Here is a 26,455-nt window from a genome sequence, read left to right on the forward strand (position 1 = left end):
GTTCCAACCAGAGACAGAATTGTACTTCTCAAGAAATCTTAATGAGCACACCATCTGTGACAGGGTGGCAGAGACAGGGAATTAATGAGGAATGGAGATATGCCAGGGGCAAGAAGGTGAGAAGGCCACATCTTTTACAGAAGGGTCCAATGTTGTAATTCCACATACTCATAAGGACTGGATTATCCCTTAGGGATCTGTCTGCTGGAGGACACTGGCCCTGGAGAAACGTTGGTCAGCTGCACTGTGGAAGTTAAGTAGGAAAAACAAGCCTTGTGTGCTGTGTGGAAATATCACCTGTCAATAAAAAGCTGATGGCCTATTAGCAACAGGCAGGAAGTAGAAGGTGGGAGTTCCAATAGACAGATTGGAACTCTGGGAAATAGGCAGAAGCCGGAAGTTTGTCCTCGCCTCTGAGGAAGTCCGGGGCATGAAACTGAGGAGAGGTAACTAGCCATGCAGAAGGTATAGAATAGTTTAAATGGGCTATATGAGCTATAAGATAGTTGGGGAACAAGCCAAAGCTTAGGGCCTACGCTTATTCATACATAAATGAGCCTCTGAATTCTCATTATTCAAGAACTGTGGGATGGGTAGAAAAGCTCTTGGGGACACCTAAGCTTGTCCCTCCTCTGAGCTGTAATCCCTCTGCTCCTCAGTGGGTGCCTCTCATTGGCTGAAACCAATTGGAGACCAAAACAGTGTAGCCTGTGTCAGACTGGGGCTAGGAGGCACAGAGAATGTTTGGGCTGATGACAATCGGGATGTCAGATTTCATGCAAGGATAATTCTAATTTTGCCCAGACGGATAAGGAAACATGAGCTAGCTATTTAAAGTAACAGGCTCATCGTGGTCGATAATGAATCATTTCATTTTTTATAGTGTTTGAAAAACCTAGAACCTTCTCCTATGCCTTTGAATTTTTAATTTTATCTAGAAACAAAGAAATGCTAACTGGAGATGTGTTGAGTTTTCAGTTTTTGAAAGGAAAAAAAAATCCCCAAGGGTAGAAGGAAGGTGTTGACTAGTGAAAGTCCGGAACCAAATGAGAGAGCCCTTGGAGCTATTTGTTTCTAAAACCACTATTGGCTACATAATTACTCGGATGGCAACAATGTTTGACTGGCGTTGCATTGTATCCCACTTCTCATCCTGTTAGCATCTGGTATCCCACTCACACTGGTTAGCTTTGTTGTGCCCCACTGTTCATGTAAGTTTCAATTTCTCAAACAAAAACATCTCATCCTAGACTTCATACCCCAAACGTCAGCTTTAGACACGAATTTCATATAAACAGATGCTCCAACATCTTTTCGATGTTAGCAAAAAGTAGCAAATGTCACCCCAGACTCTGTTTGATTTCTGGTTTTTACTGACTCCCCAACTTCCCTGTTTTAGCTTGAAGAGAGGAGAGGCAAGATGGAGGAGCACCATGACAGCTGTCTGCCTCCACACAGGTGACAGCCACACTCTGAGATCTTCTTTCTATTCTTAGCACTGGCCTGGCCTCTCTCCCTGTGAGCTCACATTCAGCACCCAGTGAAACAGAAAGCGGCCACTTTCTCCACGGAAGTATTTAGGATGCATAGAATGAGCTAGCACATATTCTAAATGCCTACGAGCAGCTGCTGAAGGCAAGCCTCCCTTTCTTAACCTCTACCAGCTCCATCCAGAGTCAAAGCAGCAGTTTGGGAGAACAGAGGCACTAAGGGAGTCCTGACAAGCATGTGCTGCCCCAGACTATGCACCCAGCTCTCATGGCTGCGTGAGCTCAGGTTCCTCACTGGCCGCAAGGTTATTTAAAACTTTCGACCAGTAGAGACAGCAGACGCTGGCACTGGCCATCCCCCCTTCAAAATAGCGAGCATTAAGATTTCCTGAGCCCAGCAATGCAACGTTTTAGTTTCCCACACCTAGCATACGAGACACTATACACTCTGGGCTAACAAATATAACACCAAAGCAAGTAGTATACATTGTCTAGCAGCAAAACTTCTGGTAGGGTTCAGTTTAGCTTTGAAAACTATATGTGGTCTATATGGGAACTTTTAAAAAACTAAAATACCTGAAGATCCCCACTGATGTTTAAATGAGCAACAACTGTTGTGACTTTTAACTAGATTCAGACCCAGGTCCCGTAAATTATAGTATACAGAAATAAAATTTTCTCTTTGAAGCCCTCCCCCCTCTTTCTAGCAATGCAGAAACTTTTCATACAGTGAGGAAAAATCAGATCTCTTTACTGACAAGGACTGGTTTGCCATGGGTTGTCCAAATGGCCTCTGTGGAATTTTAGACTCATCAAAAACCAGGCTGAGCATTCTCTAGTACCAACCACAGTCTGCTAGCTCTGAGGTGGCTTCATTGTAAAAGCAGCAGCACTCCTAACTGCACAAACACATTTGAAAACCTTCCTTTCTGGCTACCAATAAGAAAGACAACCTCCACATACCAGGAACGGTGGATACATTTGGTTTTTTTTAATCCTCATAAAAGTGACAGCAATCCATCTCAAAAGTTTAAGCATTCCCGGGGTGTCCCTGGCTTTCATCTTCCTTCCTGGGGTATGAAGAGCAACCAAAAGGCTTTCACTTGGTCCCTAGTGAATCTTTGACTTCCACCACCAAGATTCCATCATGACAGAGGATGGCAGACAAATCTTTGGTTTCGACTCCATCTGGCAGTTTGTACTGTCTGGTGAAACTCCGCGATATAAACCCGTGTTCGTCCATTCTGGTTCCGTGCTGTGCCTTGATCAGCAGCCAGCCCTCGAAGGTCTGGATGATGATGTCCTCGGGCAGGAACTGGACCACATCCAGCAGGATCTGGAAACGGGATTTGCCTTCTCCGGGTGGCTTCTCCGTGGAGGCTGAGTCCTCTGCCAGAGCCTGTGGCGTGCCTGCGCCTCTGGCTTTACTCAGGTCCTCGATGGTTGGCCCGGGCAGTGCGTATAGTGTATGATCCAGTCTGCAGTCTTCTAAGCCTCGAGCTTCAAACTCCTCCTGATAACGCACTGGGGTCTCTATGAGGTGCCTCAAAATGATTTTTGCCATAGCAGAGGCGACTCCAGCGTTGAACCACTTCCCTTCCGTGAGTGTCTAGTCTCTGGCGTTGCCTGCGGACTCGATTCTTAGTCCTAGCAGCTCCGTTTACAGTCCTGCCCAGACGGCAGCTTAATTGGGGCTGAATCAGACCGGCACACTGACTCTTGTCTTTTCACACACACTGACAATGAATGGCTATTTATAGCCGCCTCTGCGAGTTGCATTTAGCTCACAGCCTGTACAAGTGGGCCAGGCAGGGATCGCACTTGCACGCTCCCTTAGCCTTGGCAGGCCTGTCTGCCTTGTTCACCCCAAAACACAAAGTAGAAACCAGAAGCAGCGCTTGAAGATCACACCGTGTGACCTGCAAAGTGTGCAATCATCTCAGTACAAGCCTCTCCCTCTGCCTGAAAATTCCATTCGGGGAGAGACGATTCTAACTCTGGTTTATGAGAAATCAATCAATTTCAAACAGCTACTAAACTCCAGCTAAGTTCGGATCCTATTCCGTTCTTTTTACTCTTTTGTGCCTAAAGGACACCTGAACCACATCAGCTGGTGTTTGTACATCTGACTCGGCAAAATGAGATGGGATGACTAAGCGAGAAGACTGTGCAACTTCAGAGGGAGCCTGGGAGCTCAGGACTGACAGAAATAGTCAATAGCAGAGGGCAAAATGCAAAGCGTTCAACTATTTCATATTAAGGTTCAGAAAACAAAGAATGAATCTAATCAACACCATGCTATTGAATGGGCAAAGACACTCACTGCACATCATTTCTCAACTAGAGCACCCTTTCATTGTCCTTCCACTGGCCAAGACTGAGGCAGCTGCCGCGGAACTTCTTCAAGATGTGCTACATAAAAATAGAGTCTGCCAAGGTATTTTATATTATTTGTGACTATTGAGAAGGGTGTTGTTTCCCTAATTTCTTTCTCAGCCTGTTTATCCTTTGTGTACAGAAAGGCCATTGACTTCTTTGAGTTAATTTTATATCCAGCTACTTCATTGAAGCTGTTTATCAGGCTTAGGAGTTCTCTGGTGGAATTTTTAGGGTCACTTATATATACTATCATATCATCTGCAAAAAGTGATATTTTGACTTCTTCCTTTCCAATTTGTATCCCCTTGATCTCCTTTTGTTGTCTAATTGCTCTGGCTAGGACTTCAAGTACAATGTTGAATAGATAGGGAGAAAGTGGGCAGCCTTGTCTAGTCCCTGATTTTAGTGGGATTGCTTCCAGCTTCTCACCATTTACTTTGATGTTGGCTATTGGTTTGCTGTAGATTGCTTTTATCATGTTTAGGTATGGGCTTGAATTCCTGATAAGAACTTCAAGTCTCTAAAGAAAGAAATTAAAGAAGATCTCAGAAGATGGAAAGATCTCCCATGCTCATGGATTGGCAGGATCAACATTGTAAAAATGGCTATCTTGCCAAAAGCAATCTACAGATTCAATGCAATCCCCATCAAAATTCCAACTCAATTCTTCAACGAATTAGAAAGGGCAATCGGCAGATTCATCTGGAATAACAAAAAACCGAGGATAGCAAAAACTCTTCTCAAGGATAAAAGAACCTCTGGTGGAATCACCATGCCGGACCTAAAACTGTACTACAGAGCAATTGTGATCAAAACTGCATGGTACTGGTATAGTGACAGACAAGTAGACCAATGGAACAGAATTGACGACCCAGAGATGAACCCACACACCTATGGTCACTTGATCTTTGACAAGGGAGCTAAAACCATCCAGTGAAAAAAAGACAGCATTTTCAACAAATGGTGCTGGCACAACTGGCGGTTATCATGTAGAAGAATGCGAATTGATCCATTTCTATCTCCTTGTACTAAGGTCAAATCTAAGTGGATTAAGGAACTCCACATAAAACCAGAGACACTGAAACTTATAGAGGAGAAAGTAGGGAAAAGCCTCGAAGATATGGGTACAGGGGGAAAATTCCTGAATAGAACAGCAATGGCTTGTGCTGTAAGATCAAGAATCGATAAATGGGACCTCATAAAATTGCAAAGCTTCTGCAAAGCAAAAGACACCATCAATAAGACAAAAAGGCCACCAACAGATTGGGAAAGGATCTTTACCTATCCCAAATTGGATAGGGGACTAATATCCAATATATATATAAAGAACTCAAGAAGGTGGACTCCAGAAAATCAAATAACCCCATTAAAAAATGGGGCTCAGAGCTGAACAAAGAATTCTCACCTGAGGAATACCAAATGGCAGAGAAGCACCTGAAAAAATGTTCAACATCCTTAATCATCAGGGAAATGCAAATCAAAATAACACTGAGATTCCACTTCACTCCAGTCAGAATGGCAAAGATCAAAAACTCAGGTGACAGCAGATGCTGGCGAGGATGTGGAGAAAGGGAAACACTCCTCCATTGTTGGTGGGACTGCAAGCTTGTACAACCACTCTGGAAATCAGTCTGGCGGTTCCTCAGAAAATTGGACATAGTACTACCAGAGGATCCCGCAATACCTCTCCTGGGCATATATCCAGAAGATGTCACAACCGGTAAGAAGAACACATGCTCCACTATGTTCATAGCAGCCTTGTTTATAATAGCCAGAAGCTGGAAAGAATCCAGATGCCCCTCAACAGAGGAATGGATACAGAAAATGTGGTACATTTACACAATGGAATACTACTCAGCTATTTAAAAAAATGAATTTATGAAATTCCTAGGCAAATGGATGGACCTGGAGGGTATCATCCTGAGTGAAGTAACCCAATCACAAAGGAACTCACACAATATGTACTCACTGATAAGTGGATATTAGCCCAGAAACTTAGGATACCCAAGATATAAGATACAACTTGCCAAACGCATGAAATTCAAGAAGAACAAAGACCAAAGTGCGGACACTTTACCCTTTCTTAGAAATGGGAACAAAACACCCATAGAAGGAGTTACAGAGACAAAATTTGGAGCTGTGACGAAAGGATGGACCATCTAGTGATTGCCATATGCAGGGATCCATCCCATAATCAGCTTCCAAATGCTGACACCATTGCATACACTAGCAAGATTTTGCTGAAAGGACCCAGATATAGCTGTCTCTTGTGAGACTATGCCGGGGCCTAGCAAACACAGAAGTGGATGATCACAGTCAGCTATTGGATGGGTCACACGGCCCCTAATGGAGGAGCTAGAGAAATTACCCAAGGAGCTAAAGGGAACTGCAACCCTATAGGTGGAAGAACAATATGAACTAACCAGTACCCGGGAGCTCTTGTCTTTAGCTGCATATGTATCAAAAGATGGCCTAGTCGGCCATCACTGCAAAGAGAAGCCCATTGGACTTGCAAACTTTATATGCCCCAGTACAGGGGAACGCCAGGGCCAAAAAGGGGAAGTGGGTAGGTAGGGGATTGGGGGGGGTAGGTATGGGGTACCTTTGGGATAGCATTGAAAATGTAAACGAGGAAAATACCTAATTAAAAAAAAACAGAAAAAAAAATAGAGTCTGGGTGCTGGGCAAGTGTTCTGCCACCGAAGTACATCCCTGCCTCATCACCCAGCTCCGGCTACATTCAAGGCTTTACAGGCCTGCAATAGACTACCCATAACTCCACCATCAGCTATGTCAATGACAGTCTAATCATCTTTATTTTCTTCAAGCTGCCCATGTTTGAAAGGAATATATACTAGTTGTTGATTGTTTGTTTCTAATTATCTTAAGGGTACATGTAGGGTAACTTTTCTGAACTTTGCTTCCTTAATTCTCAAAGAAAGCTGTATTACTCTCAGGAAGGCAAAAAAAAAAAAAAAAAAAACCTAGTTTTTATGGAAAGAGAGAGAGAGGATAGGACAGAGATGTACATATAGAGAGAGATTATATAAAACCTCAGATACTGCATAACTGTACAATGGTTTGTGGGGTCTCTATAGTCATAGGTGTGTCTGTGGCCTTACGTATTAATGAGAAAGATAGGCAAGAACTCTAGTGGAAAATAAAAACTATCCCTAGAGATGGGGCAAAGAGACAGTAATGAAAAGATGAGGCACACTACCTAGTCTCCTTTGCTAATTGCTTACTAAGACTTCTGTGACTCAGTGGATCATGTAGGGGATGCTAATTACAGGTACTCGGGGTCCGAGAGAGTTTTCTAGAAAGAGCCATGGAATGTTCTGTCTGGGGTGCTTGAGCCAAAGAGAGCATCGTGATTCCAGAAGACGAAGACACCTGCACCACTGTAATGCAGACTTTAAAATAAGAAGGAGGGCGTTTCGGTTGGAGTGTGAGAGTTCAGAATCAGAGCAGGAAGCCCAATGCTTGGTTAGTTGTTTAAGAAGTTGTCTTAAAGAGAAAATCAATTCTTTATATTTTGATCATCAAAAGGCCAGTTGAGGAATTATTTTTCAAGGGAAAAAATTAGATTCTAGCCTAGAATAAAGGTGTTAACTCAAATCTGTGCCCTCTCTCTCTCTCTCTCTCTCTCTCTCTCTTTCTGGCCACATCTGTAAGAAACATGTTTGCCACCATGAGCCACTGAGGACACAGATGCATACCTGGTGACGGTCATTCAGGTTTATGACACAGAGACCCTCTGACGACGGTGCTCGTAACCCCCTGAACTGATTTCCTAGTCCTAGGTTGACTACAAATGAGAGGCTAAAATATGCCCACTTAAATTTCAACAGTATTGGGCAAAGTAGAGGCCAAATTGTATTGTCTCGGGGTAAATTTACCTTCTGTATAATTTATCCTTTGATTTCTCTGACTTTGACTAGCTGTGTCTGACTTTGAGCAGGTGAGAGGACAGAGTGGGAGAGGCAGACAGAAGCATGGCTCAGCCCATGGATTAAGAGGTGAAGGGTAAGGAGATTAGGCTTAGCAGCAAGAGTCAGTGGCAAGATATCAAATAAGCCATAATTTTTCAGAAACTAATCATGGCCTTCAAGTTACAGTCTCACATAACCTGGGTGAAGAGGAGTAGAACCAGCCAGGGGCTGCCATGGGTTTGAATTCATTTTAGAAAGACAGCTTTTAAAAACCAGACTATTGGCCTGCCTGAAAGAATGGATTGGCAAGAGGTCTTGGTGTACCTTAGTGGATGCAGTCTGATCCCTCTGTGGGCACTAGTCTGTTTCAGATGTTTTCTTTAAAGCCAGTATGCAGTGGGAATGCTAAGGGTTCTTTGGAGAGTCGGTTGTGTTGGGTGGTGTTTTGCTGAGGCAAACACACGAAGGAAAGTTTCACTGAAGCAGACACAGGAGGGAGGATGTTCTGCTAGAGCAAGCACGTGAAAGGACACGTGACGAAGGAGTATTTGCTAACAACACACACGTATTGGTCTGCCTCATACTGTGTAGTTCAGCTCCAGTTGTTGGGACTCCCTGGACTTGGGTTGGTAGGATGCATTTGCTAAAGCAAGACAGGTGTTGAGGCAAGACCTGTGCTGAGGCAAGACATGTGGAGGACACCTGATGTTTGGAGGGTATAAACAGGACTCACTGAATGGTAGAGAGAGGGAGAGCTTAGCTTGCTGGTACAGCTAGCTGTGCAACTCTTATAGATCTTGTGTCTTCACTGATCTTAGCTTCCCTGAGAGAGGCTCGGCTGAGAACCTCTCCTGGTGTCTCTGCAGGTCCCTCCTGCTGACTCAAGCTGAGGCTAGGTTATGTCGCCCCTGTTGCTAACCCATCTCTTCTGAACTGGACTGCTGGTGTATCCTTGAAGTGTTTGTGAATGGATCAAGCTGCTGCTGCCTGCTAACCAATGACCTGAACTGCCAATTTCCAGACAACACATTCGAGAGTTGCTCCAAGAACCTTTCTAAACAGGTCCACTTCCCCCATACCCTTTCTTTCCCACTGCCTCTGGTGGGTGGTGGGCTAACAGGGAGGTTAAAGTATCTAAGAACTGTCCTAGGATTTAAAACCCAATCCCAAGGCTGACCTCGGCCTCCGTACACACTTGCACAGACACATGGGCACACACACACACACACACACACACACGTTCCCTTCAGTCCTTTTCCTTAGCTGTTATCTATGAATCTGGTAAAACTAATTTTCTGGGAGGAACAGCTTGGTGAAATTCAGATGGTACGTAACTGAGTAAACTCTGAATTTCTGGACACAGAAGAGTGCTTTTGACTATGCCACTAAATACTCAATCACCCTGTCTACACTCCTCCAATGAGACCAGTACGTATGCAGCATCTGTCTCGGTCCATTTTAAACACTCCTCTATGAAGAAAGGCTTCTAACATGTCATATGCTCCTTTGAATGTCTATATATTTTTAAATGTAGCAGAATATGTTAATTCAGACGAGAAAGAAGCAGATCTCTTCAAGATGTAAAGTGAACTACGAAACCAAATCCAGATTTAGTGTGATCTGTGGTCTAAAGCGGCTCATTTTTTAAATGTTGTGACTGCCACCTGGTGGCAGAGACTGGAATTTCAGGAGCGGAAGGCTGATTCTTGAGAATTAACTAATTCGGAACAAGCAACTCTTAGACTTTCTGAGTGAGTGGAGAAAAGATGGAACAGGAAAAATTTGAAGGATAGATTTTGAACTCTTGCTTTCTGATCGAAAAGCTACCAAGCTAAGAATATGTGTACCCTGCATAAGTGTGGCCATAAAGATATTAAAGCCGTGTGATCAAAGAAAACACTTAAGCAGCACAGTGGGGTCGTTACTTTGCCCTTTACCACCTGAGCCAATGTCAAGTCACAATCTCTCAGACACTCGTTCTATCCCTCTCTCTCTCTCTGTCTCTCTGTCTCTCTCTCTCTCTCTTTGCTAGTAGAATGGGAAAACACACCTTTCAGATTTGCAAGGAGGTTAGAAAAATAGAACACGGAATGCATAAGATAGAACCTTATGCACAGTAAATGTTCAGTCAGAGCTAGATGATATTTAGAATATAGTATCTTCAAAAAAAGACCAAGGTCCTTTGGAGGAAAGATGATTTCATACAGACCCATTTCAAGCTAATGGGTTGCCCTGCCATGTTTCTTTAAACGTTCATTGGGGTCTTGAAAAAAAACGCTGGCTGTTACTGGATAACACCGTAAGCTCTGGAGCTGGTTTAGACCAGGCCAGACTTAGGAAAGTACTGACTCGATGCTGAAGCCACGGAGCTGTCCTTATCAGCCAGGATCGAATGGTTGTCTAAGTTCCTTCCCACATCTGACCAGAAGCCCTTTGGAGTTGGTAACATGATTCTTGGGCGTCTGGGCCGTTGATCCTGAGAACCTCAAGTCTGCTTTTTCAACCCTGAGGGGAATTCCAAAGAAATACTCAGTACCTGTAGTTCACACGTGGTGGTTTCCAGGGCCTTCTGAGTTCTCTCTTCCACAACAGAGTTCAGCTGAGAGGTCGGGTTAAAGAAAGTGTGGAATTGGAGACAGCGGGGTAGAAGAACCAATGAGTACGGCGAAGAGAGAACCAACGGAGAAAGATTTCAGTGAGCGCGGGAAGAGAAGCAACAGTGTCCGATCCCGGTTCCCAATAAGACACTGCAAAGGAATGCACTGAGTGTATAAGGCTCCTTTGAGGTTCAAAAAATAGAGAAAGAAAAAGCGTTGCCTTTGCAGCCTACCCAGGTGTTCTCTAAACACTGTAATTTCTTCTTTGTGGGTCGGTGGCCCAGCTGCATCTTTCCCACGCACCTCGTGACCATCTCCAGCACTGACCTCCAGCCACTAGGCTCACAAAGAGTTGTTTCAAAAGCACCTTTTTGTGGCAGGATTCTGGGATCGGATCTAAGAAGCCAGTTAACTAAAGGTAAGAAATTTATCCCCAGAACGCTGGAGGAGAGATTTCACACCATTTCTCCTTTCCCAAGCCAGGAATGATGTCCTTATTCAATCCTGATTAGTTGGGTGTGTCCCACCAAGGCTCGGATGCTGGGGCGTGGGTCACAAACTAGTGGCGCTATTTTGAGAGTTCCTGTAAACTTTTGAAGATGGCACATCGCTAGAAAAAGTAGTCCATTGGGGGTAGGTCTTGGGGGGGGGGGTGGAATCCTCTCCCTATCCCTTTATGGTCCACCAAAGAATGAACAGCTTCCTCCTCCACATATTTCTCCTACCTACCATAAAGTTTTGCACCACAATAGGTGCAAAAACAGGGGTCCCTATTGCTGTGGACTGAGTCCTCGGAAGCCATCCCAAAGAAATTGTCCCTCTCTTAACCAGCTTGCCTAGGTAATTTGGAACTGGAATCCCAGGATATTAGGGTTGTTTGTTTGTTTGTTTGTACTTCTTTTGAGGCACACAGTGAATACTTCCCAGCATGCCTTGAGACAGTCGAGATAAAACAGGTGTCTTTGTGTCTCCTTGACCCTTTATTTAGAGGATTCAGACTCATCAAAAAGCATTGCCTTAGAGTTGGGAACTCCCTATAGACAGAATAAAAAATGGCTGAGAATCAACTCCCAAGCTGTTATTGGCTTGCCACTGTGTCTTGGAAAATAACATAGATCGTTTGGATACAGCTTTTTTTTTTTCTTTTTTCTTTTTCCCCCTAAAGCCGGTCTGAGTAGATTTCTGTTAGACTAGAAACACAAACACAGGTGGTCCAGGACTTGCTGCGGTTTGGCTTGATGACGGTGTAAAGGCACTCCCGTTCAGTAGAAATTAGACATCTGTTTTTCCTGCACTGGTGACACACAACATTGTGCTTTCCAATTCCAGGCAGCCATGTGATTACGAGGAGCAGTGCATAGCCTTCCCCTCTGCGAATCAGACAGAGAGAGCCTCACCACCCTCTGAGCTTACAGAAACATCTTGATATTATCCAAAAAGGCATTGGTTCTGTGTTGCTGTTCCAGGTCTCTACAGCTGAGATAAGGATGAAGGACCATCTTGGCACTAACTGAAGTCTGGAAGATCGAAGAGTATGTAAGTTGGGTTCCCAGCAGGAAACAGGGCCTCTTAAAACTGAGAAATTCCAAAAATAAAACATGTATAGTAGCAGGAATAACTTGGGAATGTAGGAACAATGCAGGTTTTAGGGGCAATAAGAGCAGAGAGCCAGCAGCCTTTAGGGTCTGGAGAATACAATCCTTCCAGGGTTAGTAAGAAAGAGAACCCTTACAACCTTGAGGCCTAGACAAACTGAGCAGAGGAGGTGGCTAATGTAATCCAGAGTGAGCACTTTGGAGAAAGGCCAGTGGAGCAGGAGCTGTGACCCTCAGTGGAGAGACAGATAGACAAGCCCCGTGTCCTGTCTGAGATTCAGAGACTAAAGTCTCTAACAACATAGTCTGTCTCTTGCCAATTCCACAAGGAATCCAAGCAAGGGACTCACTGAAACAGTCCATGTGGCCTGAGCCCTGAGCACAAAACACAAAGGTAGCTTTGGAGAGGCAGCAAAAGCTAGAGAAGACATGTGACAAGTCTTCATGCACTACCATAAACACATGCACTACCAACCAACCAACAACCAACCAACCAACAACCAATTAACTAACCAACCAACCAATCAACCAACCAACAACCAATCAACCAACCAACCAACAACCAATTAACTAACCAACAAACCAATCAACCAACCAATCAACCAACCAACAACCAATCAACCAACCAACAACCAACCAACTAACCAACAACCAACCAGTCAACCAACCAACAACCAATCAACCAACCAACAACCAATTAACTAACCAACAAACCAACCAACCAACATCCAACCAATTAAACAAACAACCAACAACCAACCAACCAACAACCAATTAACTAACCAACCAACCAATCAACCAACCAACAACCAATCAACCAACCAACAACCAACCAACTAACCAACAACCAACCAGTCAACCAACCAACAACCAATCAACCAACCAACAACCAATTAACTAACCAACAACCAATCAACCAACCAACAACCAATTAACTAACCAACAAACCAATCAACTAACCAACCAACATCCAACCAATTAAACAAACAACCAAACACCAACCAATCAGGTGAGTTCCCCAGGGAGTATTTCTATGGGCTTTACAGGCTGGGCAGTCAGGTTACTCCCTATGAGAAAGAAAAAAATGAAATGTCCTCCTCAGAGGACTCCAGCTTTGCATCTCAGTAGTGAAATGGAATCAGTGAGGCCCCTTTTTGGTCTAAGAACAAACAGACACCTGGGTTCATGGGCACCTGGGTTAATCAGCTTAAGAACAACCCTGTTTTCCACACTTCCTGGCACAAGTGTGTGGGAATTTATGGCACACTCACTTTCAGCGAGAGCGAGACAATACACATCATGATCTGGGGCCCTTTAAAGGCTACAATAGAGGAAGACCTTGTCCATCTGAAAGTGTGAAATTTGAAATGCCCCCAAATCTGAAACTTTTTCCACCAACACGAGACTAGGAGAAAATCCCACACTACCAATCTTTATTCCATGCAAAAATTGGCTAAAATACTGTGTAAAGTTCTATGGCTATGTGTATAAGGTATAACTAAAAATCTCAAGTTCACACTTGGGTCCTACTCTCAAGATACCTCTATCTATCTACCTGTCTGTCTGTCTGTCTGTCTGTCTATCTGTCTGTCTATCTATCTATTCCAAATGAGGTACAAATAATTTTTGGTTCCAAGCATTTTGAATACAAGATACTCAGCTTGCCTACGAATGAATGGGCTATGTGTCTGTGATTATGAACTCTCAAGAGCTCTGCAATACAGAAATTAAGATTAAAAACACAAACAAAAAAAGTCTATGATGGGCATAATGCCACTTGAAAGGGTCAATAAAACTGCTGAGCCGTTCCCAGTGACCGGTGTGCACAGCAACCCTTCTATCCCCACCTCCAGCAGCATCTGCAGGACCCCTAGGGAACCTGAATGGCAGACCCTTTCTTTCTGCGCAGCACTCCCTTTTATAGGAGCCCGTGAGAGCATCTGACACTGTAACATGCAACATTGTTTCTGATGTGAAGGGGCTGCAGGTGGCAAGGCCTTTCACTGGTTCCTATTCTGTCTCAACTCCCGCTTTTAAACATAACAAGATTTGCTAGGTGGCCTGAGATCTTCAGTGTTCCAAACCTGAAATAATCTACACCCTCTAGTGAGCCCAGCTTCTTATTGATGGGATCAGTATTAAGAGATCTGTGCTCATAGATCAGGAGTCTCATGGCTACTAGGCCTTTTCTACAGACATACCTGGAATAAGAATATACAACCTTAGACCATTTTCTTCTCTTCCCCAAGAAAACTCTACACAAAGCATTCCTCATTAGCCTATTACCCCACTCACATTTTCTAACTATAATTGTATGTATTCGTGGGGGAGACGGGGTGTGTGCACATGCTACTGTGTGCTTATAAGAGGACAACTGTCAGGAGTTGGTTCTCTCCTTGTTCTGTGGGTTCCAGAGATAGAGCCGGGGTCATCAGGTTTGTGTGACAAACTCTCTTACCCACCGAGCCATCTTACTAGCCTCCCACTTAAATTTTTATTTGTTTTGTGTTGTTTTGATTTGTTAGTAGAATGTTTATGTATATAACATAGTTATAGGATTAGCTTACTTTGTGGAAGATTTTAAGGGAACATTAAAGAGGTCACGTGACCATGTATTATTCTTTGCTGCCTGAGGTCATTTCCACTCACTACTCCTCTGCTGCCTTCCCTCTGGAGAACAGACTCCTTGATGAGTGGACATCAGCCTGTGGCCTGTATCTCTGGCTTCTTCCCAGTCCATCTGATCCTCCTGATCCCAGCTAATTCTCAAGCATGGCAGTGAGCCCTCTGGGGCCATTGCATATAGCATGTGACCATGTCCCTGGGGCTCAGCTTATAAGTTTATAGGACCTGGCTGGGATATCCCATCTGGGGTAGATCAGAGCTTTTCTTGGTAATTTGGAGATTCTGAACACTGCGTGTCTTAGTTAGGGTTTAACTGCTGTGAACAGACACCATGACCAAGGCATCTCCTACAAGGACAACATTTAATTGGAGCTGGCTTACAGGTTCAGAGGTTCAGTCTATTATCATCAAGGTGGGAACATAGCAGCATCCAGGCAGGCATGGTACAGGAGGAGCTGAGAGTTCTACATCTTCATCTGAAATCTGCTAGCAGAATACTGACTTCCAGACAGCAAGAATGAGGGTCTCAAAGCCCACACCCACAGTGACACTCCTACTCCAGAAAGGCCACACCTACAAACAGTGCCACTCCCTGGGCCAAGCATATGCAAACCATTATAACACCATGGCAAGTAGAATTCTAAAATAGTTCCCAAGACTTCTCTCCTGGTACATATCCTACACATCCATGTGACCCCTTCTGCTTGACTGTTAGAAGGATCTGAAAATATGGAGTATTACTTACAGAGCATTTAGAGGACAGAGGTCAGCATCAGCTGTCTTTCTTTGTACTCTACACCTTGCCTTTTGCAACAAGGTCTGTCAATGAACCCCTGGTTCGCTGGTTCAATACTCTGGCTAGCCAGAAAGCTCTGAGAAGCCAACTATCTCCAAGCCACCAGCATTCCAGTTACAGGCATGTGGCCCCCACCCCAGGCTCTGATGTGGGTACTGGGGATCCACACTCGGGCCCTCATGATTGTGAGACAGGCTTTTTTACTGACTGAGCCAGTGTTGCGATGTATTACAATAAATATAAAAGGAGTTCGCACTGAGGGAGCTGATTTAGCCAGACAAAATGTCCTTTAAGCAATAGAGAGTTTCTTTTGCCAGTTCAGAAAACAAGCAATAGCCACAGTGGACTGTCTATGGAGAAGGGGCTTAAGGGGCTGAGGTTCCGTCCAACAATCTCAAGGAACCGAATCCTGTCACTGGACAAGTTAAATGAACTTGGAAGAAGTCTCAAGCAGCAATGAGAACCAGCATTGAGATTCTATTTGCCTATACCCAGACCTGGACCCATGGGAGCAGATTACAAATGTGACTTCATTCGGGCTGTGAAGATGGCAGTGGCTAAGATTGATCTTGTAACGGTTCTGAGTTTGGTTCTCAGTAGCCACATGAGGCAGCTCACAACAGCCTGTAACTACAGCTCCAGGGGGCACCCATGCAACCATACAAGCCCCCCTCTCCCTTTCCCATCTCTTTACCCCTCTCTCTCCCCTCCTCCTCCCCATCTCTTCTCCCCTCTCTCTCTTATTTCATCATAGCTCTAGATACCAGAGTAGATAAAATACTGTCTGTATTGTTGTTCTTGGAGACTTCCACCCCACAAACTTTATGCATCATCATTAGGACAATGGCTTTTGGAACAAATGCCAATCCCCTCATCTAAAGCATAGTGGGTGTCTAAGGAGACACTGACATTTTGTAAACCATGAATTCACTCTCTGGGGCCAGAACTCTTACTCAGCCACTAAGGGCCAGGTATACATAGACTCTCCCATGAGCAATTCTTACCTCAAGGGGACTTAGGTATTCCTGGTGGCCTTGATGTCCACAGACTGCAATGCTCAGTGTTTCCTTTGAGCAGAGAATGGAATTAGGAGGATAAACAATGGAGCAGGCCTCCAGCCTCCTGTCATTGTCCTCAGATTCTGTTCAAATAGGAGATGAAGCCACATGTTCTCCACACTGACAGCTAAGCATCACAGAAGTGCTGGGGCCTCAGCCTTTCTCCGCAGCTCTAACAGGTCATATTGATCCCCGTTGGATCATCCTGAATTTCATTACGCATGTATCATGGTCTGATGTGGTCACTCTGCTAATCCCCTCATCCTGTCCATTTTTCTTGAGGAGGCTTCTCATTTGCATCTTGCTATGAAGTTAAGTATTCTCTATCCAACTTAGTTTCCTTTCTTACTTTTCTCTGCCACAGGCATTACCTGGCACATCTCTCATGCTCCTGACTCCGTCTCAATATCTGCTTCACAGAGAGCCTGGCTGAGTGAGCATCTGTAGTCATGTGTGAGATATGAAAAGAAGAGTGGTACAACCTACAGAGAGAGAAGGAAGGAGGTGTTTGTGTGTGCATGTGCACATGTGTGTGCAGTGTGTGTGTGTGTGTGCACTAGCACATGTGCCTGTGTGTGTATTTAAGTGAGTGCACTCATTCATGCTTGTGTGTGTGTGTGTGTGAGAGAGAGAGAGACAGACAGACAGACAGACAGACAGACAGACAGACAGAAACAAAAGATATAGAGAAAGAGAGGTAATTGGATTTTTATCCATGACGTCCATGAATACAATTGTGGGGTCCCTGGAATCACCTCACAAACCACTCAGACACCAATCTCAGTCAAACAGCGATGGTTTATTAAATGCCACACCCAAGACTGATCAATCAGGGCCACAGGTCAGACTCTGGATCTGACTGTGACCTTGAGTCAAGATTCTATAGGACTTTTTAAGCCAGAGATCTGCAAGTATCGGTACCAAGTTATTCAGTCAATCAGGACTTAGGGATAGGGGACTTCCTGGGGAACAGGTCTCTGCTGCATACTTATCCTGAGAGCATTATCCTTGGGGTAGTCAACTGTAGGAGGGGACTTGTAGTGTTTAACATTTATTTCTTGTCAACTAGGACAGGACTTGTCTAACATTCATGTCTTTACTTGCCAGTCAGGATATCAGTTACCCATGTTCATGTCTCTTTCTGTCAAGTAGGATGTCAGTTCCCAGGGAGGTCTTGGGAGCTTAAACTTTACTCAACACCAACTCAAAATGGAAGTCTTATTCTAAATAGTTTCTTATATTGTTGCATGCACCTCTTATGTTGGGGTCCATCCCAAGGGCAGCTTATAAAATCAAAGACCATAGATGCTTATACACAGGTGCAGGAAGTGCTGCTGGGTGGTTGGTTAAGGTCCAAGCTATACAAAGAATTCTATTGACTTCTATCGTGATTGATTTCCAAGGGCACAGAACATAACAGAATCTATAATCAACTTGGGCATGAGAGAGTTTCCTTATAAAATTGGTAACAGCACAAAATGGCAGGCTAGCCAGGTGACAGTTACCTAGGCCTTAACATTCCATCTAGGCCTTAATATTTTACCTAGGCCTTAACACTATTCACAAATCTTTCCTTTCCTTTCCTTTCCTTTCCTTTCCTTTCCTTTCCTTTCCTTTCCTTTCCTTTCCTTTCCTTTCCTTTCCTTTCCTTTCCTTTCCCTTCCCTTCCCTTCCCTTCCCTTCCCTTCCCTTCCCTTCCCTTCCCTTCCCTTCCCTTCCCTTCCCTTCCCTTTCCTTTCCTTTTCTTTCTTTTCCCATTTTTTGTCACAAGGATAAGTTATCTATACTTGACAGCCTCTTTGCAAAGTGTAAGGGATAAATTAGGACCACAAAGTCATCATCCTAATATACCCTATATATAGCTCCACCAACATGCATCCCCAACACAGGAGGATCTACATTAAGTCTAAACGAGCTGGAAAAACACCAAGAAAATTCCCCCAAGGCACGTAGAGGAGACCTGAGGAGGAGAGAGAGTCTGCACTCATTGAGATAATTTTCTTATAGTGTAGAAAAGAAAAACAATTTCAGCTGATAACATTAAAAAGAAATGAAAAGAAAATATCTAATAGCATAGCTCGGAGCTATTAAAAATAAGCTATTTTTAAGAAATGTGATTCACTTGCTCTGTATGTGAGAAGCCGAGAAGCTACAATGGCATTGTCTGTTTGGTGAGCTCTGTCTAGTATTTGAATCTGTTTTAGCAAGATATATTTGTTATTTCTTTACTTATGAGTAAACACGTAACTGAAAATTCTCTATCTAGAAGAAACATCGTAACACAAATCTAAAAGAGTCATATCTTTAAAGAGCTCAGATTAAGTCAAGTGTGGTGGCGTGAGCCTATAATCCCAGGGACTTGGGGTTCTACGATGGGAGGATAATGATACCCAGGCCAGCTTGGGGCTGCACTACAAAACCAAATAAATAAATAAATAAATATATAAATAAATAAATGCAAGCTTAGATTACCACAAGAGTCAAGCAGACAAATAATGCAAAGGTTAGAGACTCACACTCAGGATGAATTCGTTTTTGCTTGAGTTGTGCATTTTTAGTGGAAAAAAAATAGGTATTAGCTAGATATAGGAGAAAACTTTTCAGCCAGTTAGTAAAGCATGAAGCAACAAGAGAACAGATTGTTTTATCAAGAAGAGATGGGTCTGGAAGCATGGTAAACCATTAAGAACTCTTGCTGGACCACTAGATTCCACTAACCTAAAATCCAAGAACAATCAGATAATCCCATCTGAAGCCCATAGAAAACCTTCTCCCTTCTTGCTGTAACCACCTCTCTGATGTACCCAACAGTGTATCTCAAGCTTGCCTTGACTTATGACCTTGTCTTGAAAAACTATAAAACTTCATGGAACTGCTTTCACATTGACCATGGAATTGGGAGTAACTTAAGTCTGTACTCATGGGCCACAGTCACTAAAACTCAGCTCCAGAATAAACTATATATTCCTTTAAAAAAAAAAAAAAAAAAGGCTGAGTTCCATTTCCAGCACCCACATCAGGTGGCTCTCAACCTTCTCTAACTCCAGCTCCAGAGAAGCCAACACTACTTTTTGGCCTCTGTGGGTACTTTTATGCATGTAGTCATACTTAACATGCATGCATGCATGCATGCACGTGTGTGCACACACACACACATATACATACACCTCCATAAATAAGAATTTTTTAAAGAAGCGATTTTTTTTTTAAATAAGGCTCAGTTGGAAATGGAAAGGAACAGCATAGTACCTGTAATAGCCACCAACTGTCAAGAAAGCTACAGTCAGACTTGATGGGATTTGCTTCTACTCCCGACACTGGGAGACTAACAGACTGCTGTGGGGTTGGGGCCACTGGGGGTCCCAATCGAGTCATAGGACAACCTGTCTCAAAATTAAGAAGAGAGAGAGTGCATCTAGCCTCAACATCAACAGGAAAGTAACCGAAGCCGTAATTGTGAAGACTACACATCTGTGAGGTTTGAGTAAGAATGGTCCTCATCGGTTCATATATTCAAGTGCTTACTTAGGGAGTGCCACTATTTGAAAGGATTAGGAGGACGGCCTTGATGGAGGAAGTGTGTCACTGGGGGCTGGCCTTTGAGGTTTCAAAAGCCCAAGCTGGGCTCAGTGGCTCTCTGTCCCTGCTGCCTGTAGATCCGGATGTAGAACTCTCAGCTTCTTCTCTAGCATCAAGTCTACCTGCTTCCAGTCATGCGTCTAAACCATGACTGTAACTGAAAGCCAGTCCCAGTTAAAGGTTTTCCTTTGTCACAGTTGCCATCGCTGTCATTCTCAGGGAGACTGTCCCATTTTTGTGGAGATGCTGATGAGCCTTGTGCAGAGACCCGAAGGGAGGAGAGGTGGACCTTCTGCTGATGAGAAACTGTCTGTTAGGCTGGGCCCCCAGCTCGCCCCTGCACAAGCTGGAAAACCCCATCTGCTCTTTTTCCCTCAGCCCCGCCCACTGGGAGAAAACTCCAGGCTTACGTATCATCTCTCTTGTCTGCGTTTCCAGCAACCCACCCAAAGTGCCCGCCCAGGGGCTCAGTTTTTGACCATGTACAGGCATAATCCCAGCTTCTAGCCCAAGCTCTGTAAATCACCCCCTTGCTGTAGCCCAATGTACAACTCCACTGACCTCCTCCCGTAAGATTGGTGAGCTCACCCGGAGAGCTGTCTCTCAGTCTCTCAATAAGCCTGCCTTTGTATACTTGGTTTGGCTTGAATTGGCCTATTGCTTCAGTGGAGAAGCCTGTTACTGTCTCACGGAAGATTTTCTGCACTAGTGCAGCTTTCGCACAACTGTTGCCCTAGTAACATCTGTGCTGGGTTTCATTCAGGGTTTTTTTTTTTGTTGTTGTTGTTTTCTTTCTGATGTTGGGTATGAACTTAAAACCTCATATGTGCTAAAAACAGTGCTCTATCACTAAGCTACATCCTTGTCCTATATGACGTCTTGACTTTAACTTTCTGAGGGCTCCCAAGCCAGAATCCCATGCGCATGAGCACAAAGCCTCTGCTGAATTTCTGAGGGGCAGAGATTGTGTGACTCGATGTTTCCTATTGTTTTAAGCATCTAACTTTGGGGATGATTTGCTATGAAGCAACAGATAATGAGCACAGATATCGGATCCCTGAAGTATGGAAGGAGCTTTGGAAAAAGGAAAAACACTAGAAGCTGAAAAGATTTTGAGAAGCGAGCTCCTGAAAGCATCGCCTAACAGGTTTTGATCACACAGTAGGCTAGCAGGAAGTAAGAGCCTTTAAGAACTCTTCTTAGTAGGAAGTGAGGAACTCTCTACTTGAAAACACTGATAAGTGGATATTAGCCCAGAAACTTAGGATACCCAAGATATAAGATATAATTTGCTAAACACATTAAACTCAAGAGAACGAAGACCAAAGTGTGGACACTTTGCCCCTTCTTAGAATAGGAAACAAAATACCCATGGAAGGAGTTACAGAGACAAAATTTGGAAGTGTGACGAAAGGATGGACCATCTAGTGATTGCCATATCCAGAGATCCATCCCATGATCAGCTTCCAAACGCTGACACCATTGCATACACTAGCAAGATTTTGCTGAAAGGACCCAGATATAGCTGTCTCTTGTGAGACTATGCCGGGGCCTAGCAAACACAGAAGTGGATGCTCACAGTCAGCTATTGAATGGACCTCAGGACCCCCAATTGAGGAACTAGAGAAAGCACCCAAGGAACTAAAGGGAACTGCAATCCTATAGGTGGAACAACAATATGAACTAAGCAGTACCCCGGAGCTCTTGTCTCTAGCTGCATATTATCAAAAGATGACCTAGTCGGCCATCACTGCAAAGAGAGGCCCATTGGACTTGCAAACTTTATATGCCCCAGTACAGAGGAATGCCAGGGCCAAAAAGGGGGAATGGGTGGGTAGGGGAGTGGGGGGGGGGGTTATGGGGGACTTTTGGTATAGCATTGGAAATGTAAATGAGCTAAATACCTAATAAAAAATGGGAAAAAAAAAGAAAACCCAGGGGAGGTGGGTATTTGTGTTCATACAGCAGAAAATTTTGCATCTCTTTAAGAATGAGAAAGGTAAAAATATTCCTAATTCTCTGGACATTATTTTAGACAACGGAGCCTCTAAACAGGCACCGTAGAGTTTTCCTATCACTGCACGTGGCTTATGAGGCTAACAGTTTGTTCTTCCAATGAGGTGGAAATATATTAAGGAACCAAATTTCAGGAACTATACATGAGGACTGTCATCCCCACCTGAGCTTGGTTCAGGTAACAAAGTGCTGTCCAGCCGGTGCTATGATGGGGAACAATCTGGGGGGCCTTGATGTAGCCAAGATATCAGAGGTTATGTTGCCAAACACTGAGGCACGTAAGCTCGAGACTCGGATTAGCTTGAATTCTGCACACACCACTTACCCAACAAAGCACGTAGCAACGTGAACCTTTACTTCCACCAGGCTGTAGACACGCCTTTCTAAACAAAGCGATTGGCTGCTCTATCCCTAGACACCTCTTAGGAATTTCTCTTCTATGACCAAACTGGAATCAGGGGCAGTGGGCCAATCTAGCCCAGTGTAGTTTGGAATGTGTGCTCGATAAAGCAAACTGTGTCTTCTAAGTAAAGTTTTAGGGGAAATGCCATCTTATGTCTATGCATGAGAGGCTGTTGCTAGGATTAAAAACAGATGAATTGTGGGAAAGAGCATGGGTAATGAACAAAGGCTTACATAACTCCAATTACCATGAAGATGGAAAACCACCCATATTCCACTAACAACCAACTCTCCCTAGACCCATACAAGAAGACCCAGAAGTAAGCGGAGCTCTTGGGTGGGCTCCTACTCAGAGCCTACTGCTTTCTTGCAGTATAACTATTCTGTGCCTTTGCTTTGCTTCTTTATAAAATCTGTTGCTACTTTATCATGCTGTGGGTGGTTCTTCAAGTCTTTGCATGAAGATGCCCAGAGTCTGCAAACACTGGTGCAGTCGGATACCACCAGTAACATTACCACAAACACCAATGAGCAAAGGCAAAACCTGAGTCTTCAAGTTACGCTTCATTTAGAATTTAGGAAAGGAATCTAGTTAACACCCTAGAAAAATTTCCACCTCATTTCTCCGAGAGGCCCATGGGAGGGGACAAAGATATCCAGAGAGAGCTCTGTTTGGCCTCTCCGGTTAAGGAGAGGAGGTCAGCCACATTGTGAGAGTTGTGCTGTCCTGCCTCTGTTATCTGCCTCACCCATCAATGTCTGGACTCAGGCATGCCTCAAAATGCTGCAAGCCTAGTTTGTATCTGCTGATATCAACTGTGAACCCTCCAGGTAGCACCTGGGCTAGAGAGCTAACTTGAAACAAACAGCCCATTAAGAGAGTATATTTACTAAGCCATTAGTGACTTGTTTGGGCAGATTCCTTCTTACAAGATAGAACTTAAAAGTCTCTATCCTATTCCCTACCACATAGAGGAGGTGAAAGCATTCTCTTATGGTTAAAGAGGCGACTCTGAGGACTAGGGAACACTCTGGAAAAAAGTCACCTTTACTTCTTGGTACCCATGTCCTTGTGTCCTGCTCTCCCATGCAGCACAAAGCTGCCTCCAGAGCCATAGGATACCACAGAAACAAACCAGTGGTGCTTCCAAAACAACACAGGACATACTGTAAGTTCTTCCTAGATCTTCCTCTCTCTTAAATCCCTCATTGAAGAAGTCAGGCCGTGCATCGTAGCTCATCATCCTGTGGAGAAACGGCCACAGAGGAACCGAGGCTCCCTTCCCACAACCAGGAGCATGTACACGGAGCACTCTGAAAAGACATGGTCAGGTCTTCAGAGCCCACAGCTCTGGCAGCATCTTAGCTGCTGCCCTCCAAGAGCCCACAACAGAACTCTGCATAAGAGCAGCCCCGAACACCAAGGTAATAAATGTTCATTGCTTTTAACTACCAAATGGTGAAATGACTTGTTCCTTAAAAACTGGTAAATACACTGGGGTGTTTTCAGCTTTGTATGGCTATCATTTCCCTCTCTGTTCACCAAGGATGGACGTCTGAAATCATCACTCATGTGATGATGGAATGAATGGCTCCTCCTCTCCTGTAATCACCGCATACGTTTTCTGTTCTCTTTGCCTTAAAGAGATGTGAGGAGTTTGTAAGGGATCCATCAAGAACGTCTGCCCGGTCACTCATGGGACTCTCCCTAGTCACATGGAGCATCAGCAGGTGCCAATTACAGACAAAATAAGGCTCTATTTCAGAAAATAAGTTCCTGGATTACACTTCCCAGAAAGAACTTTGCTCAAGACTCAGGTTCCATACACATACTGTTAAATTCAGAAAGATGCGGTAGCCAGAGGTCCAGGCCGGGCGCTTCCCAGACGGATTTGTCACCCATTCTTCCAGTGTGACTATGTGGCATATCCAGGGTCTCGGGTTCTTTGTACTTCTATCCTTATACCCGTGGGTTAAACCTCTCCTGGTAATTTTTCTGTCTTCCTAGCCTACTGACATCCTACCCTGTGAAAAAAAGTCCACACTGACAAAGGACGGAGTGTCAATGCTAATTCCCTAGAAGACTTGATTAGATAAACGGATTCACGGATACTTCTGGGCACTCAGTAAGAATGGAATTTAAAGTTTTTGTGGCATAGAAAAATCACCAAATGACTGTTTCTGTATCATTTCTCTTCAGCACCATGATGTCATAAAAGACCCTTGAAGTGATGAGGTGGAGGCAGGAGGATCAGAAGTTCAAGAATGTTCTCGGGAGTTTAAGTCTAGCCTGGGATAAACACATTTCTCAGGGAGGGGGGAGAGAATGGTATTCACCCCCTAGTTCTATGAATATTTCATGTTTATACCCACTTTACTGGAGAGTGGTGACATTGGTGGATATTTTAATTAGCATTTACTTACAATGCTTGAATTAAGCAGAGATGAGCATTCCGTGGTTATGCGTGGTTGCTTACACACACCCTTTCCCTTTGTCTCCTCTCAACTCCTTGACATGGTATCCAAGCTGTCCTTGGCTGAATCTATCACTTAGTAGGACCTTCGGGACACAGCCTGACCACATGTTTTGATACTATCACTCCTGGTTCCTGAACATAAATACAGAGTCAAAACGGCAGCAGTGTGCTAAGGGCCTGTGGTGGTTTGAATACGCTTGGTCCGTGCACATGCATGCAGTGGCCACGGAAGCCAGAAGGAGACATTGGATTCCCTAGAACTGGAGTTACAGGGAGGTGCAGGAACTGGATGGTGGGAATGGGACCTAGGTCCTCACAAGGGTAGGTGCTCTTAATTTCTGTCTCTCCAACATCCATCCCCACCTCCTCTCGACACACCCAGAGATGACTTATGCTTTTATTTTTTCAGGCAAATCATTAGTGGGATCCGGGGCTTTTATACCACTTATAATACAACCAGAAGCTTGGATAACAATGTGTACCTGCCCATGTGACTCAAATACCATTTCTCTCCACAGAAAAGGTAAATCAGTGTTTTTTTGTTTTTTGTTTTGTTTTGTTTTTCTTTCCAAAGGCTCAATGACATTTCCAGTGGCATTGAGAGAGGCATCATTTTATTTATTTATTTATTTATTTAGTGAAAGTAAGATCCTGATACTTATGTTAATGCAATCCTGGTACTGTGTTCTAAATCCTAACACTTAGATTCTGAGCTGGGTGTTTTCTGTGAGGATTATAAACTCGTATATGCCGACAGAAACTCTCTTCTTCTCTTCCTACCTTACAGACCATGAGAAGTGACTTGGTGGAGAAAGTGTTTAATTTTCAAAGCTTCAGAATTTTAACATGTTATATGCTTTCAAGACGCACAACAGTAGAAAACATATCTGAAGTTGGCTGTACAAATTGCCCTAGATTTTTGAAGCTTTCTGCTTCCCTTTCTCAGAGGGGGTACATAGCACTAAGGCATGCAAGAATACTGACACAGTAGATCCATCTGCTACCAGAGAAGAAGGGCAAGGGTGCACAGAAAAACACCCCAACTCTCTCCCTGCCTGGGGGACAGTTCTGAGATGTGCCCTTAAAGGTTTTCAGAGATAAGATCGGAGTTACCCACAGTGTTATCCTGCTCATTAATAAATCTTACGCTGTTTTATTTTTTTTTCCTTTCTTGCCTCACTTACCAGACCCATTACTATATTTCCCGATATTATCTCACAAATAAGTAACCTACATCCAAATCCTTACTTGGAATTAGCTTTGGGGAGCAAATCATAATGGAAAAAAAATCCAAGACTGTATTTCAGAAGTTGTATGTGCATTACTCATAGACCTCCCGTGAGAGTGACCTCTGAAATGTTAAGAATCAGCACTCGACTTTCTGACTGTTTGGAAAATTCCTATGCCATTGCTCCAGGCCTTCCACGGACCAGGAGAAACTGGTCGATTGCCTGGCAGAGAGTAGATTGCAGCAAAGACTTGGAAAAACATGGTAGGGCTTAGAAAACA

General features: G+C 44.0%; 1 protein-coding gene and 1 long non-coding RNA gene across 5 annotated transcripts; one reads left to right on the forward strand and one right to left on the reverse strand.

The window, feature by feature from the left end:
- Positions 1–381: 381 nt before the first annotated feature.
- Positions 382–26,102, forward strand: Gm34586. Of its 4 annotated transcripts, XR_382933.3 has the most exons (6): positions 382–446; positions 10,683–10,816; positions 11,728–11,934; positions 24,478–24,595; positions 25,356–25,469; positions 25,734–26,096. It is a non-coding gene; the product is annotated as a predicted gene, 34586 (long non-coding RNA). The 4 variants fall into 4 exon arrangements; XR_001781060.2 differs by lacking the exon at positions 382–446 and having other exon boundaries at positions 10,394–10,816; positions 11,865–11,934; positions 25,734–26,102; XR_001781059.1 differs by lacking the exon at positions 382–446 and having other exon boundaries at positions 10,410–10,816.
- On the reverse strand, positions 2,458–3,238 carry Hspb3 (heat shock protein 3). The gene has a single exon (NM_019960.2). The coding sequence runs from the start codon at positions 3,052–3,054 to the stop codon at positions 2,590–2,592; it is 465 nt and encodes a 154-aa protein (NP_064344.1). The 5' UTR covers positions 3,055–3,238; the 3' UTR covers positions 2,458–2,589.
- Positions 26,103–26,455: the final 353 nt, after the last annotated feature.

The sequence above is a fragment of the Mus musculus genome, chromosome 13, assembly GCF_000001635.26.
Source record: "Mus musculus strain C57BL/6J chromosome 13, GRCm38.p6 C57BL/6J".
NCBI classification, from domain to species: domain Eukaryota; kingdom Metazoa; phylum Chordata; class Mammalia; order Rodentia; family Muridae; genus Mus; species Mus musculus.